The 18,481-nt window shown below is 37.5% G+C and overlaps 1 protein-coding gene across 3 annotated transcripts in view; it reads right to left on the reverse strand.

Moving 5' to 3' along the window:
• FYB1 (FYN binding protein 1) overlaps positions 1–18,481 on the reverse strand; it is a 170,837-nt gene that overhangs the window by 51,307 nt on the left and 101,049 nt on the right. For all 3 annotated transcript variants that reach the window (XM_057539905.1, XM_057539904.1, XM_057539903.1), the window contains one exon: positions 272–428. In XM_057539905.1, coding sequence (XP_057395888.1) covers positions 272–428 — 157 coding nt within the window. The remainder of the gene's footprint in view (positions 1–271; positions 429–18,481) is intronic.

Raw genomic sequence — 18,481 nt, forward strand, 5'->3', positions numbered from 1 at the left:
TGAAGAATGCTTCAGAACTTCTAAAAAGGCACAGGAAAATTTCTTCAAATGAACTCTTAAGGGGAAAACCACTGAAAAAACAGAGAAATAAGGGTTGCTCAAGCGTATGGTGGCGTGAGAGCAGCTTGCTCAGCCATCTCTTCCCCCTGCCAACTGCTCACCTTTGTGGCTCCACTAGTTTACCATGGGACCCTCAGCATTCAGCCAAGCATAGTTTGAAAATCCATGGCAAGAGATTGACAAAGAAATGGCAAGATAACCTTTTGCTTACTTGAGATCTAAGGGAGATTTAATGTTTCTGGGAGGTAGACTTGGGACTGGCGACTGTGTTGGGTGAGATGCTGGCAATGGTGGCTGGCTGGCCGGATGGGATGGTGGAGGTGGTGGTAGGGAAGTTGTTGAGTAAGACGTTGGGACTTTGCTGGTACCTAAGAAGCAAAGCAAAAAATACTGTGAATTAAGACAAATCTTCAAACTAAAAGAACTGGCTATTCCAAGTATGTAGAAATGAGATTTTTAAACATAAATATGTAAGAAATGCATTCTCATTATTCTAATTAATGCTTTAAAGAGTTTAATACTCTCAGTATCATGGGACATGGCTTTTTTTCCCCTGCATACCAGCTTTTATATTTACACAATTAAAACATCTACATATTTTTATTCTTAAATGCTTACAAAATCTCTATAGGATCATGATCCTCTGAATCCTCCTCAACCCTCTTGCCCTCATAAAGTCAATTTCTTTTCTTTCTTTTTTTTCTTTTTAAGTTCTTTTTTTTTTCACACACACACACTGTATTTTATTTTTACAAGGGATAAATAAACTGACACCAAGCGTTGTAAATGGAGGACCACAACAAAAGCAACAATGATTGCAATTACCAAACACGAAACACACTCATACTATGTCATAGTATTGACATTCAGTCCAGTAATCCTCCACTGTAACCGCTCTTTAACTTTGCAGTGAAAATTGATTTGTATATTTTTTGCCTCTGAGTACTTGGGGGATTTTTTTTTATTCAAACAGAAAGTCACAAAAATTATAATCATCCTCATCAGTTCGCTCAGTCCCATGTAATTAATTTTTTTTTTCATCTTGAACTTTTGTTAGCACTTTTATGAATTCATCAGTTTTCCATTAGAGTTCTGAAAATGCTTATTCATTCAGTTCAGCAGTATAGTCAGTTACCAAAAACCTGTACCTGTCAGAGCCTTTTCCATGAATTCCTTGAAGATGAAACCCTTTTATAGGAACATTTTTGCAAAACCAGCAGAGTACACCCAGAACTGTCTGTAAATGACAAAAGACTTAAAAATGACCACGGTTAAAGATTTGATGAAAGTTCATAATAATGCAAATGGCAAGGAAATTTAGTTATTTCTGAGATATACATTTTAAAGTAATAACTAGAAATATAACTTATAACATTATACCAGAATATATAAGATTTTTAGAAATTTCATGTAATGTCTGAAACATTTATATTAACATATTTCCATACAAATAACCCAAAGAAAGTTTAGTATTAGTTGTTTTTTGTTTGTTTGTTTGTTTGTTTTCTTATACTGCAGGTTCTTATTAGTCATCAATTTTATACACATCAGTGTATACATGTCAATCCCAATCGCTCAATTCAGCACACCACCATCCCAACCCCACTGCGGTTTTCCACCCTTGGTGTCCATACGTTTGTTCTCTACATCTGTGTCTCAAATCTGCCCTGCAAACCCATTCATCTGTAACATTTTTCTAGGTTCCACATACATGCATTAATATACGATACTTGTTTTTCTCTTTCTGACTTATTTCACTCTGTATGACAGTCTCTAGGTCTATTCACGTCTCTGCAAATGGCACTATTTCATTCCTTTTTATGGCTGAGTAATATTCCATTATATATATGAACCACATCTTCTTTATTCACTCCTCTGTTGATGGACATTTAGGTTGCTTCCATGTCCTGGCTATTGTAAATAGTGCCGCAATGAACATTGGGGTGCATGTATCTTTTTGAATTATGGCTTTCTCCAGGTATATGCCCAGGAGTGGGATTGCTGGGTCATACGGTAGCTCTACTTTTAGTTTTTTGAGGAACCTCCATACTGTTCTCCATAGTGGCTGTATCAATTTACGTTCCCACCAACAGTGCAAGAGGGTTCCCTTTTCTCCACACCCTCTCCAGCATTTGTTGTTTGTAGATTTTCTGATGATGCCCATTCTAACTGGTGTGAGGTGATACCTCACTGTAGTTTTGATTTGCATTTCTCTAATAATTAGTGATGTTGAGCAGCTTTTCATGTGCTTCTTGGCCATCTGTATGTCTTCTTTGGAGAAATGTCTATTTAGGTCTTCTGTCCTGTTGGAAGATTTTTAATCACAGTTTCAATTTCATTACTTGTGATTGGTCTGTTCATATTTTCTGTTTCTTCCTGGTTCAGTCTTGGAAGGTTATACCTTTCTAAGCATTTGTCCGTTTCTTCCAGGTTGTCCATTTTATTGGCATAGAGTTGCTTGCAGTAGTCTCTTACGATGCTTTGTATTTCTGTGGTGTCTGTTGTAACTTCTCCGTTATCATTTCTAATTTTATTGATCTGAGTCCTCTCCCTCTTTTTCTTGATGAGTCTGGCTAATGGTTTATCAATTTTGTTTATCTTCTAAAAGAACCAGCTTTTAGTTTTTTTGATCTTTGCTATTGTTTGCTTTGTTCCTATTTCACTTATTTCTGCTCTGATCTTTACGATTTCTTTCCTTCTGCTAACTTTTGGTTTTGTTTGTTCTTTCTCTAGTTCCTTTAGGTGTAAGGTTAGATTTTTTACTTGAGATTTTTCTTGTTTCTTGAGGTAGGCTTATATAGCTATAAACTTCCCTCTTAGAACTGCTTTTGCTGCATCCCATAGGTTTTGGATAGTTGTGTTTTCATTGTCATTTGTCTCTATGTATTTTTTGATTTCCTCTTTGATTTCTTCAGTGATCTCTTGGTTATTTAGTAAAGTATTGTTTAGCCTCCATGTGTTTGTGTTTTTTTACGTTTCTTTCCCCTGTAATTCATTTCTAATCTCATAATGTTGTGGTCAGAAAAGATGCTTGATATGATTTCAATTTTCTTAAATTTACTGAGGTTTGATTTGTGACCCAAGATGTGATCTATCCTGGAGAATGTTCTGTGCGCACTTGAGAACAAAGTGTAATCTGCTGTTTTTGGATAGAATGTCCTATAAATATCAATTAAATATATCTGGTCTATTGTGTCATTTAAAGCTTCTGTTTCCTTATTTATTTTCATTTGGATGATCTGTCCATTGGTGTAAGTGAGGTGTTGAAGTCCCCCACTATTATTGTGTTACTCTTGATTTCCTCTTTTATAGCTGTTAGCAGTTGCCTTATATATTCAGGTGCTCCTATGCTGGGTGCATATACATTTATAATTGTTATATCTTCTTCTTGGATTGATCCCTTGATCATTATGTAGTGTCCTTCCTTGTCTCTTGTAACATTCTTTATTTTAAAGTCTATTTTATCTGATAGGAATATTGCTACTCCAGTTTTCTTTTGATTTCCATTTGCATGGAATATCTTTTTCCATCCCCTCACTTTCAGTCTGTATGTGTCCCTAGGTCTGAAGTGGGTCTCTTGTAGACAGCATATATATGGGTCTTGTTTTTGTATCCATTCAGCAAGCCTGTGTCTTTTGGTTGGAGCATTTAATCCATTCACGTTTAAGGTAATTATCAATATGTATATTCCTATGACCATTTTCTTAATTGTTTTGGGTTTGTTTTTGTAGATCCTTTCCTTCTCTTGTGTTTCCCACTTAGAGAAGTTCCTTTAGCATTTGTTGTAGAGCTGGTTTGGCAGTGCTAAATTCTCTTAGCTTTTGCTTGTCTGTAAAGCTTTTGATTTCTCCATCGAATCTGAATGAGGTCCTTGCTGGGTAGAATAATCTTGGTTGTAAGTTCTTCCCTTTCATCACTTTAAGTATATCATGCCACTCCCTTCTGGCTTGTAGAGTTTCTGCTGAGAAATCAGCTGTTAACCTTATGGGAGTTCCCTTGTATGTTATTTGTTGTTTTTCCCTTGCTGCTTTCAATAATTTTTCTTTGTCTTTAATTTTTGCCAATTTGATTACTATGTGTCTTGGCGTGTTTCTCTTTGGGTTCATTCTGTATGGGACTCACTGAGCTTCCTGGACTTGGGTGGCTATTTCCTTTCCCATCTTAGGGAAGTTTTCGACTATAATCTCTTCAAATATTTTCTCTGGTCCTTTCTCTCTCTCTTCTCTTTCTGGGACCCCTATAATGCGAATGTTGTTGCATTTAATGTTGTCCCAGAGGTCTCTTAGGCTGTCTTCATTTCTTTTCATTCTTTTTTCTTTATTCTGTTCCACAGCAGTGAATTCCACCATTCTGTCTTCCAGGTCACTTACCTGTTCTTCTGCCTCAGTTATTCTGCTACTGATTCCTTCTAGTGCAGTTTTAATTTCAGTTATTGTATTGTTCATCTCTGTTTGTTTGTTCTTTAATTCTTCTAGGTCTTTGTTAAACATTTCTTGTATCTTCTCGATCTTTGCCTCCATTCTTTTTCCGAGGTCCTGGATCATCTTCACTATCATTATTCTGAATTCTTTTTTCTGGAAGGTTGCCTATCTCCACTTCATTTAGTTGTTTTTCTGGGGTTTTATATTGTTCCTTCATCTGGTACATAGCCCTCTGCCTTTTCATCTTGTCTATCTTTCTGTGAATGTGGTTTTTCTTCCACAGGCTGCAGGATTGTAGTACTTCTTGCTTCTGCTGTCTGCCCTCTGGTGGATGAGGCTATCTAAGAGGCTTGTGTAAGTTTCCTGATGGGAGGGACTGGTGGTGGGTAGAGCTGACTGTTGCTCTGGTGGGCAGAGGTCAGTAAAACTTTAATCCACTTGACTGTTGATGTGTGGGGCTGGGTTCCCTCCCTGTTGGTTGCTTTGCCTGAGGCAACCCAACACTGGAGCCTACCTGGGCTCTTTGGTGGGGCTAATGACACACTCTGGGAGGGCTCATGCCAAGGAGTACTTCCCAGAACTTCTGCTGCCAGTGTCCTTGTCCCCACGGTGAGCCACAGCCACCCCGCACCTCTGCAGGAGACCGTCCAACACTAGCAGGTAGGTCTGGTTCAGTCTCCCCTGAGGTCACTGCTCCTTCCCCTGGGTCCTGATGTGCACACTACTTTGTGTGTGCCCTCCAAGAGTGGAGTGTCTGTTTCCCCAATCCTGTCAAAGTTCTGCGATCAGTTCCCACTAGGCTTCAAAGTGTGATTCTCTAGGAATTCCTCCTCCCATTGCCAGAACCCCAGGTTGGGAAGCCTGACGAGGGGCTCAGAACCTTCACTCCAGTGGGTGGGCTTCTGTGGTATAAGTGTTCTCCAGTCTGTGAGTCACCCACCAGCAGTTATGGGATTTGATTTGACTGTGATTGCGCCCCTCCTCCCGTCTCATTGTGGCTTCTCCTTTGTCTTTGGATGTGGAGTGTCTTTTTTGGTGAGTTCCAGTGTCTTCCTGTCAATGATTGTCCAGCAGCTAGTTGTGATTCTGGTGTTCTTGCAAGAGGGAGTGAGAGCACGTTCTTCTACCTTGCCATCTTGGTTCCTCCCCTCATATACTCGACATGGTTTTTTAAATATTCCATTCCTTTCCCTACCTCCCCCCACCCCCAGTTTGTACGTATAATTGACAAATAAAATTGTAAGATATTTAAAGTGTGTATGTGATGATTTGATATACATATATATTGTGAAAGGTTTCCCCCCATCCAGTTAATTAACATCCATCACCTCACATATTGATCTTTTTTGGGGGTGGTGTTGAGAACATTTAAGTTCTATTATTTTAACAAATTTCAGTTATGCAATACAGTATTATCAACTGTAGTCACCATGTTTTATTTTAGATCCTCAGACTTTACACATCTTATAACTGAAAGTTTCTACCCTTTGACCAACCACTTCTTCCTTTTTTTCCCCATCCCAGCCCCTGGCAACCACTTTTCTACTATTTATAGATTGTACAAAAAGCTTCCGATTTCCTTTTAGATATTTCTGCCTCTCTCCAAAATTTTTCACTTATGGTGATTATTAAAAATACTACCCTCTTTCCTTTCTCTCACAGTCCTCTTGGAGTTTTAAAAATCGCTCAGTCCCTGCACCCCTGACTTGCGACACTTCTTGCAAGGCACAAATCTCACAGGAATAGCTCATTTTCTCTTTTGGCACCTATTTTTTTGGGTTGAGGTAGGGAGAATTAGTTCCCTTATAAATCTGATAAATACAAATTTCTAACTGATTACATTTATGTTAAAAATATTTTGTCTAGTTCATTTTTGTTTTAAAGTTAATTTTTTTTTTTTTGATATATAGGACTTACTACTTTTTCTCTAGTTCAATTAGTAAATTCTTGGGAATTCCCTGGCGGTCCAGTGGTTAGGACTTGGTGCTCTCATTGCCAGGGGCCCAGGTTTGATCCCTGGTGGGGCAACTAAGATCCCAAAAGCCCCACAAGCCTTATGGTGTGGCTTTCTGATGGGCAGCTGGGATGCGCCCCTGCTCTTCTGCCTGCCCAGCATCTACTCTCCCTCCCCTGGTTAGAATAGTTTGAAATGCCCAGAAAGGGGTGTCACTGTTTTTCCACTGGACTTGGAACTCCAAGGGGGTCCTCTGGGAATTCTGCAGCCATCTCACCACCACCACCAGGGGGTTTGCCTGAGGGTACAGCAAAACCAGAGGAAAGCAAGGCTGGGAGATGGAGAGGGATTGCTTGGATTTTTTTTTTACTTTTGGAAAATTGTTAGAGATAATTTGACAGGCTTATTGAGACACTAAACTGTGTAAGTGTCTTATTCCTCATTAAGCTTGGGAGAACACATGTTAAAGTCTTCCTATGTTACACTAGTATTTAGCAGTGGAATGTTTTGCTTTGCAAAATTTATGGTCACTTTCAAATACTACAGAGAATATATTTGCATGTATACAAAATAATTCTAAGGAAAAGCATCTTAGTATTTCAGGGGGAAAAAAACAGGTAGACTTACCTTACTATAATATGGCTCTAAAATCTTAATGTGGACTTTATAAAATATACCAAAATATAATTAGTAATATTGGAATTCTCAAAAGCAAAAATCTAGTCTCATGTGATGGAAAGAAAAGGGTGGATATTGAATTATAATAAAGCAAGTAAAGAAGAAACAAAAACAATAAATCTATAGGAAATTTCTGAGATTAATGATAACATTAATAAATCACTTTTTTGCTAGGAACCATTTTAGGCATTTTGCATATGGAATTTTATTTAACTTTCATAACATTCCTTTGGGTATATATTATTATCTAGTTTCCATTTGATAATTAAGAAAACTACCCAAGTTCAGAGAGTAAGCAATAGAGGTGGAATTCAAACTCAGCCAGAATTTGAACCTTAGTTGATTTCTTATGATGTCTGTGCCCTTTCTGCTATGTTCTGCTCATGCCCTCAAAGTGATGAAATGGAAATTAGTGATAAGTTCAAATGGACATATTAACACATTTTTGTAAGTCCGGCTTTTCTAATTGGTACTTTTCCTCTTAGTGCAGTTTTGACAACTGTTTTCAGTTTCATTAGGGCAGTACTAGCTCTGGAGACTATAAAGTAATCTGTAAAGGAATTCAAATATATTGGTGTTTTGGATATATGTTTCAGAATTTGATCTTGGAAACCAGAGAGCAGGAAAGTAGATATTCAGGAGTTAGTGGAAAAGGGGCACCCAAAGATGGATGACTGATGTGGGCTGACAGGAAAAAAAAAGTCTCATGAATTGGAACTGAGGAGTTTGAAATAAAATCATGAAAGGATTTAAAAGATATGAAATAAATAAAATAAAGGGAAAGAACAACAAGTTTAGAGTTTGGCTGGCATCAAGAATTAGAAATGTAAAATTTGAGACCTAACACACAAAATTCTGATCTATCTATTTATCTGTCTATCTATCTATCCATGCATCCATCCATCTATCCATCCATCTATCTATCTATCCATCTATCTATATGTGTGTGTGTGTATACATGTATATATATATATGTCTTATCCCCCAAGTCTCAGGGGATATCGCCTAGGTAGTCTGTGGCTTTACAAGAATTGAAAAGACCATTTGGAATTTCTTCCCCAAAGAATGACAGGATTGTGTGAGGATATGCCTCATAGCAGTAGGCAGAGCTAGTCTCTTGGACAGTATAGGACAGCTCAGTGGCAGTGAGCTAATCAGGTGAATATGCATCCTACTGCCCACTCTCATCCCAAGTCAGATTCAGGAACTGTGTTCCTGGGCCTTTTAACTGGAGCCCAAGGCTTCAAGAAGGAGATACTGAGCATTTTGCTAAAAAGCCGAATGGAAGCTTGACTTATACCTTGCTGTAACACTTGAACTTCCACAAGAGATGTAATTTTGATAATAAAATTCTTAGCCATAATTTAAAAAATGTGACTAATAGAACTGACTGTACTTATAGTAGGGAACAGTTCATACTGGTTACAGAAAAAATGGGGAGAGTTGGGAATGAAGGGGAGAGAACTTGCAAAACCTTCTAGAGCATGAAAACAACTCTCAAGAATCTGGGAAGTTAACAACCTCTGATTCAAACTTCATTCTCTTTAATTTTGGAAGCTCAGAAGAGGTCTTGCGCAAGTCATGTGCCCTGGCTCAGGCCAGCCTGGATGGGTGGAACACAAGGGCCATTTTACCAGAAGCAAACTACTGGGAGAGGCTTCCATGAGTCAGCAGTGCCTAGGGGTTATCTGGCCTTGCCCTGAAGGGTGGCTCCAGGTTCACTGAAACTCAAACTACCCAAAGTGGTGACATTATGTCAGGATTTAAAACTATAAATGGGGGGCTTCCCTAGTGGCGCAGTGGTTGGGAATCACCTGGCAATGCAGGGGACACAGGTTCAGGCCCTGGTCCGGGAGGATCCCACTTGCCGCGGAGCGGCTGGGCCTGTGCACCACAACCACTGAGCCTGCGCTCTAGAGCCCATGAGCCACAGCTACTGAGCCCACGTGCTGCAGCTACTGAAGGCTGGGTGCCACAACTTCTGAAGTCTGTGCGCCTAGAGCCTGTGCTCAACAAGAGAAGCCACCGCAATGAGAAGCCCTTGCACCGCTACGAAGAGTAGCCCCTGCTTGCTGCAACTAGAGAAAGCCCATGTGCAGCAATGAAGACCCAACGCAGCCAAAAAATAAAATAAATAAATAAATTAAATAAATGTGAAAAAAGAAAAAAAACTATAAACGGAAAAACAGAGTGAGAGGGAAGGAAAGAAGAGATGCGGAGAAGGGGAGGGGGTGATTAATGAAGAAATGGTGATGGTGGTAATGTACTCATGTTATAGAAAATAGAAATTGTATTATTTCACAAACTTTGCACTTTAGATTTTTTTGACAACTAAATACTTGTTCCTGATATTGTCACAGTAATCTTGTAACACAAATATCTATAAGGACTCGGGAAATCTACCCCACAGATTCTGACATTTATGACTTTTGATTAAGAAGGTGCTTGTAACCTTCATGTCCCAAGGCATCTAAGGAGCATCTTGAGTTGTGGTTCTGGATTTCCTTTTTAATCCATGGATTCCTCTACAAAACCAAAGACACTATCACCCAATTGCCATAAAGCCCTGACTCTAGACCTAATTTCTAATTATGGTTTTGTTGGGTTGTCTTAGAACTGAGCCAGAAGTTAGAAAACTTTGATTTTACCACCAGCTCTGTTACCAAAGAGCTCTTTGTCGTTGGCAAATCATTTAACTTCCACGTGATTTAGTTTTTCCAGCTGTCAAAAGGGAGTTATATGACCCCAACTACTTCACATAGGTTTAAGGATTAGGTGAGCTGATATGTATGAAAGCATCTTGAAAAGTCTGAAGCATTATATAAACATAAAAGATGATCACACAACGATGAGGGGGTGCCACAAGTAAAATCATTACTAAGTTTATCCTGACTTGAAATATTTTAAAATCATTTATATAAAGTCATTTATTTATTTGGGAATTATTATGTGCCTGCCCCAAGATTTAGCCATTGAACTGGCAACATGGAATATAGACTTTTATTTTCTCTAGGCCTGGATAAGTGTACGGCTATTGCCCATCCAAACAGGACGAAAAGCTCTAGCAATTGTATGGCATTTCCAGAGTCTGGACTGGTGAATTCTGCACTAAGAACAATCTAAGTGCACACTTGATGGAACCCCTAGCAGTTGCCTGCCCATGCGCAGTCATTTACACCTAACTAAACATGGGCTTTTTCAGGACCGAGTCTCACTGAGATCTTATCACGTTTACCATAATAGTGGTTTCAAAATTCCCCACATTACCAGACCCTACTCATGCCTTCCTCATTCACCACAGATTTTCTTACCTCTTATTTTACTAACAGCATGGAGAACACTCTACCTGACCATCCCCACTTACCCTTCTTTCTAACTTAAAGTCTCCTTACATCTTGCTTCCCTCATTTCCTTTACCACTGATTCTCTGGAAAAGCATCAGTCTTACCAATACTAGCTGCCATTCTTGGTTCGTATCAGTGCCTGCTTCCTTATAGACTCTGCTTCATTAATCACCAACTCCTTCACTTGCATCAGGTAAGAAACATTTATTATGAAATTACTATGTGCTCTGGACTGTGTGTTTCATCCTTTACGATGCACTTCCCATCTTAAACATGGTTTGATCTCCTCTACTCTAAAGAAACACAACAATATCCTTTCTTCCTTGTCCACAACTCTAGTTTCTAGCTGCTTTTTCTCCTTCCCTTCACAGCCACACTTCTTGGAACACAAGTCTATATTTGCCACTTCTATACCTTTATTGTGCTTGGGTGGCTTCATGGCAGAGGGAAGAATGAAAAGTTCTGAGGTAGAGAGGCTTGGGTTAGAAATCAGACTTCACCACTCTTATGTTAACCTTTATTTAATTGTTTATTACTCAATTTTGGGCCTTAAGTAAGTTGCTTGATTTCTCCAAGTCTTCATTTTCTCATCTGTGAAATGGTCATATACACCCACCTTGCAGGAGCACCTGAACATTGCAGCTCTTAATAGACATTCCTGTTCTTAACTATTACTTGATCTGGCTGCATCATTGATATATGGCAGTCTGCCCACCTTAACTGTAAAAACCAAAACCTTTTCCCCAAAGCAACTATGCATAATCTTGGTTCTGTTAAGATATCTTAGAATGGGTTAAGAATCAGGAAGTTTAACTCCTTATCCAGCCTGTTAGGTACCAAACAAACAAACATTACTTTCACTTTCTTGATTCCTAAACAACACCAGAAGCAAGTTTTCAACATGGGAAGTAGAATGGTTTGGTAGAAACAATACTTGTGCTGGAGTCATTCAGATCTGCGTTTGACTACCAATCCCAACTAGTACTAGCTGTAGGACACTGGGTAATGTAATTTGCTTCTCTGGGTTTTATATTCCCTGCCTGTTAAAATGGGACTACTGCTTCCTAACATGCAGGATGGTTATGAGAATTAGAAATGATATGTGTACCTACCCAGCACATAGTTGGTGTTCTACTTAAGAATTATCTTAGAACCTAGAACCATTGTGTTCTACATGGGACAGGCTCTCATTAAACCTCCGAGGGCACATTTATGTCTCTCTGTGTACTGAGACTGGGATAATCATACTCTATTACGATTGACATTTGATCTAGTATGGAATATCATTTACAATATAGGCATATAAGTAGTATTGCCATTTATGTCAAATCATAAAATTTTTCAGAAGATCCTCAGTAGCTTTCAAAGGTAAGGATTTGAAACCCCTGGGTCACAGGCTTAGAAAATCCTGTTTTACAGAATTTTTTTCTTGCCTGATTCAAAGCCATCTATTCTTATCTTCAAAGAATTTATAAACTCATAGTGGATGTAAACCCATAGAGGATGGGAAATTTTGAAAACCAATTTAGTTGAAAACAAAGTACTGTAACTATATTAGTAAAAAAAAAAAAAACCTTTGCTTTGAAAGCAAGCTGCCAAGAAAATGTTGGCCAGCATAGAACAGTCTATCAACATGGAAAGAAAAGTAATACTGAAACGTTCATGTTTTCATAGATAATCAAGGCAGAAATTAAAAAGAAGGTGAAGAGGTAGAGATCAAAACAAATATGATCAATCAGAGGAAAATAAGTAAAGAAAGCCTTTGATCACTACCTTAAACTTCCTTATCTCAGATCTAACTGTAACATTCAATGTCTCTGAATACTTTTTTAATTCTTAAAACTTCACTTGCCCAATAACTTTGTTAGCTATCCATTTGTTTACATCGTTATTTTCATAATTAGACATAATCATGAAATGTAAGTTGTTTTTATTTATTTTCAATTCATAAAATAACATGAAATCAAATCAGGCAGTAATTTGACTGAAGATTGCTGACTTCTGAACCTTTCCTTTTAAAAGAATGTTAAGTATTATATTAAAAGGAAAAAAGTCAGTATATAGGAAAAGTTTTTTGTCAGATGTTGATAGCTTACAAGGTGCCTTTCTTGTTCTGAGATAGAGCATATTTGGGCAGAAGACAATAACTGAATTTCTTTTCTTCAAATGCTAAAATTGTTTTAAAAGTATACTAAAACTCATATAGGAGTAAAGGAAGTACCAGAACTCAAGGTTTAGAATATCCTCATATGAACTGTTTTATATGTTGAAGGAATAGTGAGTGTTTTGAGTAAATCAATACTTTTGAAATAAAAATCAGTATAATCCAGAAACATAACATCTATAAGCAGAGAAGGGGTAAACATTGTTGATGCAGAGACAATAGTACAGCTTCAGAATGTGAGCAGATAGAGGGACAACTAAAGCAGATGCTTCAAACACAGCTGTCAGTGGAAGCCAGACAGGAGCATGCATTTGTACGTAGCTCTGGGAATCGACTGGTGAGCAGGAGATTCATGCCCTGGCTCAATGGAGTGGCTACTGCAGGGCTCCAGCTGACTGTAAATTTGTGGAGAACAAGTCTAGATTTTTCTGTGAAATCTTTCGATTTTTGAATGTTGGCAACTAAGTAAACAAAACAAAACAAATACATAAAACAAACAACATCCCCCAAATTCTGCACACCAAACGAAGCGCACTTTTGGATTAAATTGCGTTGCGATAGACACCTTTTTTAAGTTAAGTGAGAGGAAGTACCATAAAGAAAAGGTCTATTAAGGGAAATCGCCTGATCATAGGTTCCTCCAGGAACCCAGTTTTCTTCCTGCTAAAACTATAAGGGTTTGAAAGGGGGTAAATTAGACCACCAGACCAGGTAGAATCATGAATTGAGGAAAGAGGACCAGAACCGCCAACAAAGAAGACAGAGCTTCCCTGCAGCGCCTGAACAGAGACTCCAAAGGAAGAAGTGCTGGAGAGGCAAAGTGACCACGACCCAGTGTAGCTGAAAGAAGCACAACTATGTAGACAGATGGATGTAAACAGAAGGTTCAGTTCAATGAATGTTTGTCATTTCTATGGCAATGACTATTCTTGTCATTGTTAGTTTTGGAAGATCACCAAGGGAGAAGAGAGAAGGGTCCCTGAATCAAGAGACAGCACAAAAGCATCGGGTGATGAATCAAGACCTAGAGGAGAGAAAGACACAGAAGAAGAGAAGACCCAAGAGAGAAAATATAAAAGCCACAGAGAAGCTCCTACCAGAGGTGGGACCTCAGGCAGGTCTTGCCCTCTTCCTTCTTTTCTTAATAAAAGGTACTTCAATTTACACAAATAACATTAATTATTTCTTGAAGAAGTTTTAGAACAGAAAATATAAAATTTCGCATGACATCTCACTCCCCATTCCAACCATTGTTTATCTTTGCAAAACTTTTTCTATGCATTTACTCACCTATGGATGTATGCATAGAAATATCTGATTAAAAGCCTAAATATTGCTGTATGCTGAGCGTCATATTGCATAGCATGGGCCCAGCTCATTCTTTGTAACTGTGGCAGAGTGCTTTGTGACCAGGATATTTCATGGTTTGTTTAGTCTTTACCCACTTTCTACTAACAATGCAGCCGTGAGCAGCTACCTACATGCTTCTCTGTATATCCGTGGCAGTAGTTTTCTAGTCTAGGTATGTAAAAGTAGAATTATTGAGATGAAGGATTTGGACATTTTATATTCACATGGTTTCTGTCAAATTGTCCTCCAGCGGAGCTTTACCAGTAGAGACTCTCTGAAGGCTTGCCTCCTCATACCCTCTCTACCACTGGACATTTTTAATCATTTTTTTTCAGTTGTGTCAACACCACCACTTAACTTTTCTGAGCCTCAATTTCATCTGTAAAATGATAAAAATCCTACTTCCCAGTGTTAGGATAATTACATTAATTAACAAAAGTGCCTGTCACAAGTGCCTAGCTCACAGTAGGTAATCCACGAACTTTCATTCCCTTCCCTCATTATGGATTCTTCAGTGAAGGACAATCTAATCTAGTTAGCTGTATTTGTATAGTTTTCTTATGGTGTTAATAAACCTTTGCAATTAGTAACATGTGTTTAACCATTGAGTAAACCCATTTTTAATTTTTAACCCATATTCACAGTCTATTTTTAATTAAAGTGCTCTAATGAGGAATATTTCTTTTAGAGTTTAGTATTGCTATAGTATTATGTCCTGTGTTATAACCCAATTTTACCACTACATTCTTTTTTCAGTTACTGTGAAACCTTTGTTTTTATTTTCATTGTGACATTTTTTGGCTTTCACTTGTACTTTTCATTAGTCTGGGGTAAATAAAGGTGTATTTTAATGAAAATTAATGTAAATGTATGCTTACATTAATTTTTTTTTAGATTTTCACTAACATGATAATTTAAAAGTTTGTATTGATGATCTAAGGAACTCTGAGAATGTCTGAAGACCTCACATTGAAATATACTACCTTGTCTCTCCACAGCTCAGTCAGGTTTACGAATTGCAAATAAAGATTTCTCCACCTCATTTATCTCATCTGTGTGCTCTGCTTACTGATTCTAACTGATCAAACAATACCAAGTTTTACTGTTTCTAAATCTAATTCATAAATTTCTTCACTATAGTATGCAAATTAAATTAAAATAATATAGTCACATTTACATTGTGCATCTAATCTTGTAAGTCCAAATATAATAGTAAATTGGTGAAATCAATGTATAATATTTAACAGCCACTCATATTGATTCCTGTTTTGTGTTTTCTTACTCCCTATATCCAGTACGTGAACAATTCCTATCAACGCTACCTCTGAAACATATTCTAAATTCATCTACTTGTCTCCCTTCCACCCTGGTCCAAGCCACATCATTTCCCACCTGAAAATCTTCTAACCTGTCTTTCAGCTTCATTCTTATGTGCCTACATTTTATACTCCACACAGCAGTCAAAGAGAAGCCCCAAAATGTAAACCAGATTATAATACTCTTCTTCATAATGGCTCCAATTTCAATGGCTTCCTTTTACAAATTCTGAACCATGACCTTCTAGGACCCATTGGATTTGGTCAGTGGCTACTGTTCCAGCCTCATCTTGAACCACTCCCCCTTCACTTATGGTATTCCAGCTGACTGAGGTCTTACAATTTCTTTAACCAAGAAATAGGCTGATTCTTGCCTAAGGAATTTGCACTAGCTGCTTTCTGGCCAGACATTCCTCTCCCATACCATTGTATAGTTGGACTCTCTCATCATTCATGACTCTGCTTAAATATTATCTTCTCAGAGAGGTATTCACTGACAATCTCATCTAAAGTAGCTTCACTTTGTCTGCTACCTCTCAGTCACATCATTGTTTTTATTTCATTCACAACACTAAGCATTCTCTGAATTTGTTTATCCATTTACTTGTGTATTATCTGCTCCTCCAACTAGGATGTAAGCTGTATGAAAGCAAAAACCATATACTCATTTTTATTACTATATTCCCAGGCATAAACACATGGTAGTCACTCACTAAATATTTGTTGAATGGATATATGAATAAATAATCTTCTGCTAGAAAAAAAATAGAAAAAAAAAAAAAGAAATGTCAAATCCTCTTGGATCTTGTCACTCTTGGAACAAAGCAAAGATTAAACACAATAAAGAATTTATTATGTAATTCATGTTTATCATTAATATTCACACAAAGGGTTATCAATTTTTGCACACAGTAGTGAAATTGAATGTTACAGGGCACTGAACAGAAAGAATGACAGTCAAATATAGGCATAAGTCATATAATTAGTAGAAAGAATAACATTTAATATCAGACTTGGAGTTGGAATAAGAAGTCATCCAGTAGAAAAATTCACTGGGTCTAAATACAATTAAATTTTAAATCACTGACTTGACTGAAAGAAAGGAAATCTTTGGTAATAAGAGAGCAAGGCCAGTAAGCAGTATAGGATCAACACTAAGGATTCTGAATAGATCAGAATTGGACTGGTCAAAGTTCATCCAGAAAGGTCAGCCAGGAAGGAGAAAAGAGTCCAAGATAGCCAGCCAATGTAGAGTTCCAGTCAAAACCATGTACTTTGGAGTCAATCAGACTTGGAGTCAAATCCTCTTGACCTTGCACATAATTTATGCTCTTGTCCATACTAGAGTTTTAGCATGATGAAACTGGGAAGGGGGGAGGATAAGGGGCTTGGTAAGACCCCATTTTTCTCTTTCCACACGTGCCAGGAATTCACAAACAAAACAGTACATGTCCAACCTATAATGGAACCAAGCCAAAGTTATCTTGAGGAACTGGGAGATATAGAAAGCTATGACCACCTAAACTGCCCCAGTCTGATTTCTTCTGATATGCTTTGCTAAAACTGTATTACTTGTCTTGGTAAACTTTGACAGCTACAAATTGTGTCATAGTGTTCATTTTGACCAAATTTCCAATGCAGTCTTTTGCAGGACTGCATCAAAGGAGCACACTTAACTTAGATTGTTGATACCACCTTGTTGAAGGGCCTACTGCTACTTTAGAAGCTAAGAATTATATTTAAAGAAACCCCAGTAAGTTAGAGAGCTCTAACTAGAATGAATGACATTAAACAGAAAAAGTACAAGTTAATTACTCAGTGACCAAAAATTTAGTACGTGATGAGGAAAAATCAAGTATGTCCAGCAATCACAGAAAAACTTTTAGGGTACCCTTATTTCATCATAGATCAAATATTAATAAATTATATAGCATAGCTATTTTAAAACTTAAAATATTTAATATTGTAGATATTTCAACTGAAATATGACCCCTAGTTTCAAAAAGGAATCACATTTTAGGCTCTTATTAAATTGTCAGAATTTAATTATTCAGAAATTGAGTATAAGGCTGATTATTGAACTTAGATCTACAGCAGTAGTTTCAAAATTTAAGAATAACTCGGGTGCATATTTAATAAACAGGTTCTAGGAACACATCCTTAGAGATTCTGATTCAGAGATGCTCTTGGATGGGGCTCAGTGATCTGCATTCTCGCCTAGAATCTCAGGGAGTTCTGATGCATGTAGACTATGGACCACATTTTGAGAAACGCTAATTTTGTTTTCTTCTCTTTTAAAGAAATAGTGAAACTCAAGCCAGCTAATATTGGCACTACTAATGTGGTAAGAGGTTTAGATTAAGGTATGAAGAGATGCTTTAAGTAGATTGCTTAAAAGAATTTAAAAAAATAACTTAAAGATAGTATTTGTCCATTTTCTTCTGTTTAGCATAGGACAGTATTTCTTGATGTGTAGACCCAGCACCAGTAAGTAGTATCAGCATCATCTGAGAACTAGTTAGAAATACAAATTCTCAGGCCCCATCCCAGATCTAATGAATTAGAGATTTTGGGGCTGGGACCCAGAAATCTGCATCTTAGCAAGTTCTGGGGTTGTTCTGATGCACAGTCAAGTTTGAGAATCCTGGTGCAGACTAAATGGTGGTAGACCAGGGCTGTGAAGATACTGGTAATTTTAAGTAGTCATTGTGCTACTAAGGTGTGTAACTTGTTGCCTGAAATGTATTATTATCACAACCTCTCTTTCTTAAAACACAACTTGTTTATTTTTGACCCTCAGTAATATCATATTGGCTACTAGCTGATGCTTTCAGTTTGTACTTCATTTTCTAAGAGTTCCTTCTGGTTATTTCTTGTCCTGTCTACAAGAATCAAACCTTACATGATCCACCCATAGCTGAAATAAGAGAACCTGGTGATTATGAAATGAGAAAAACCTCATTAAGATGACACCACACTGAATTAGGAGATTGGGATTAACATATACACACTATTAAATATAAAATAGACAACCAAGAAGGACCTACTCTGTAGCACAGGGAACTATACTCAGTATTTTATAATAACCTATGAGGGAAAAGAATCTGAAAAAGAATATATATATATATATATATATATATATATATATATATATAAATGAATCACTATGTTGTACACCTGAAACTAACATGACA

The sequence above is a fragment of the Balaenoptera acutorostrata genome, chromosome 2 (genome assembly GCF_949987535.1).
Source record: "Balaenoptera acutorostrata chromosome 2, mBalAcu1.1, whole genome shotgun sequence".
NCBI lineage: Eukaryota > Metazoa > Chordata > Mammalia > Artiodactyla > Balaenopteridae > Balaenoptera > Balaenoptera acutorostrata.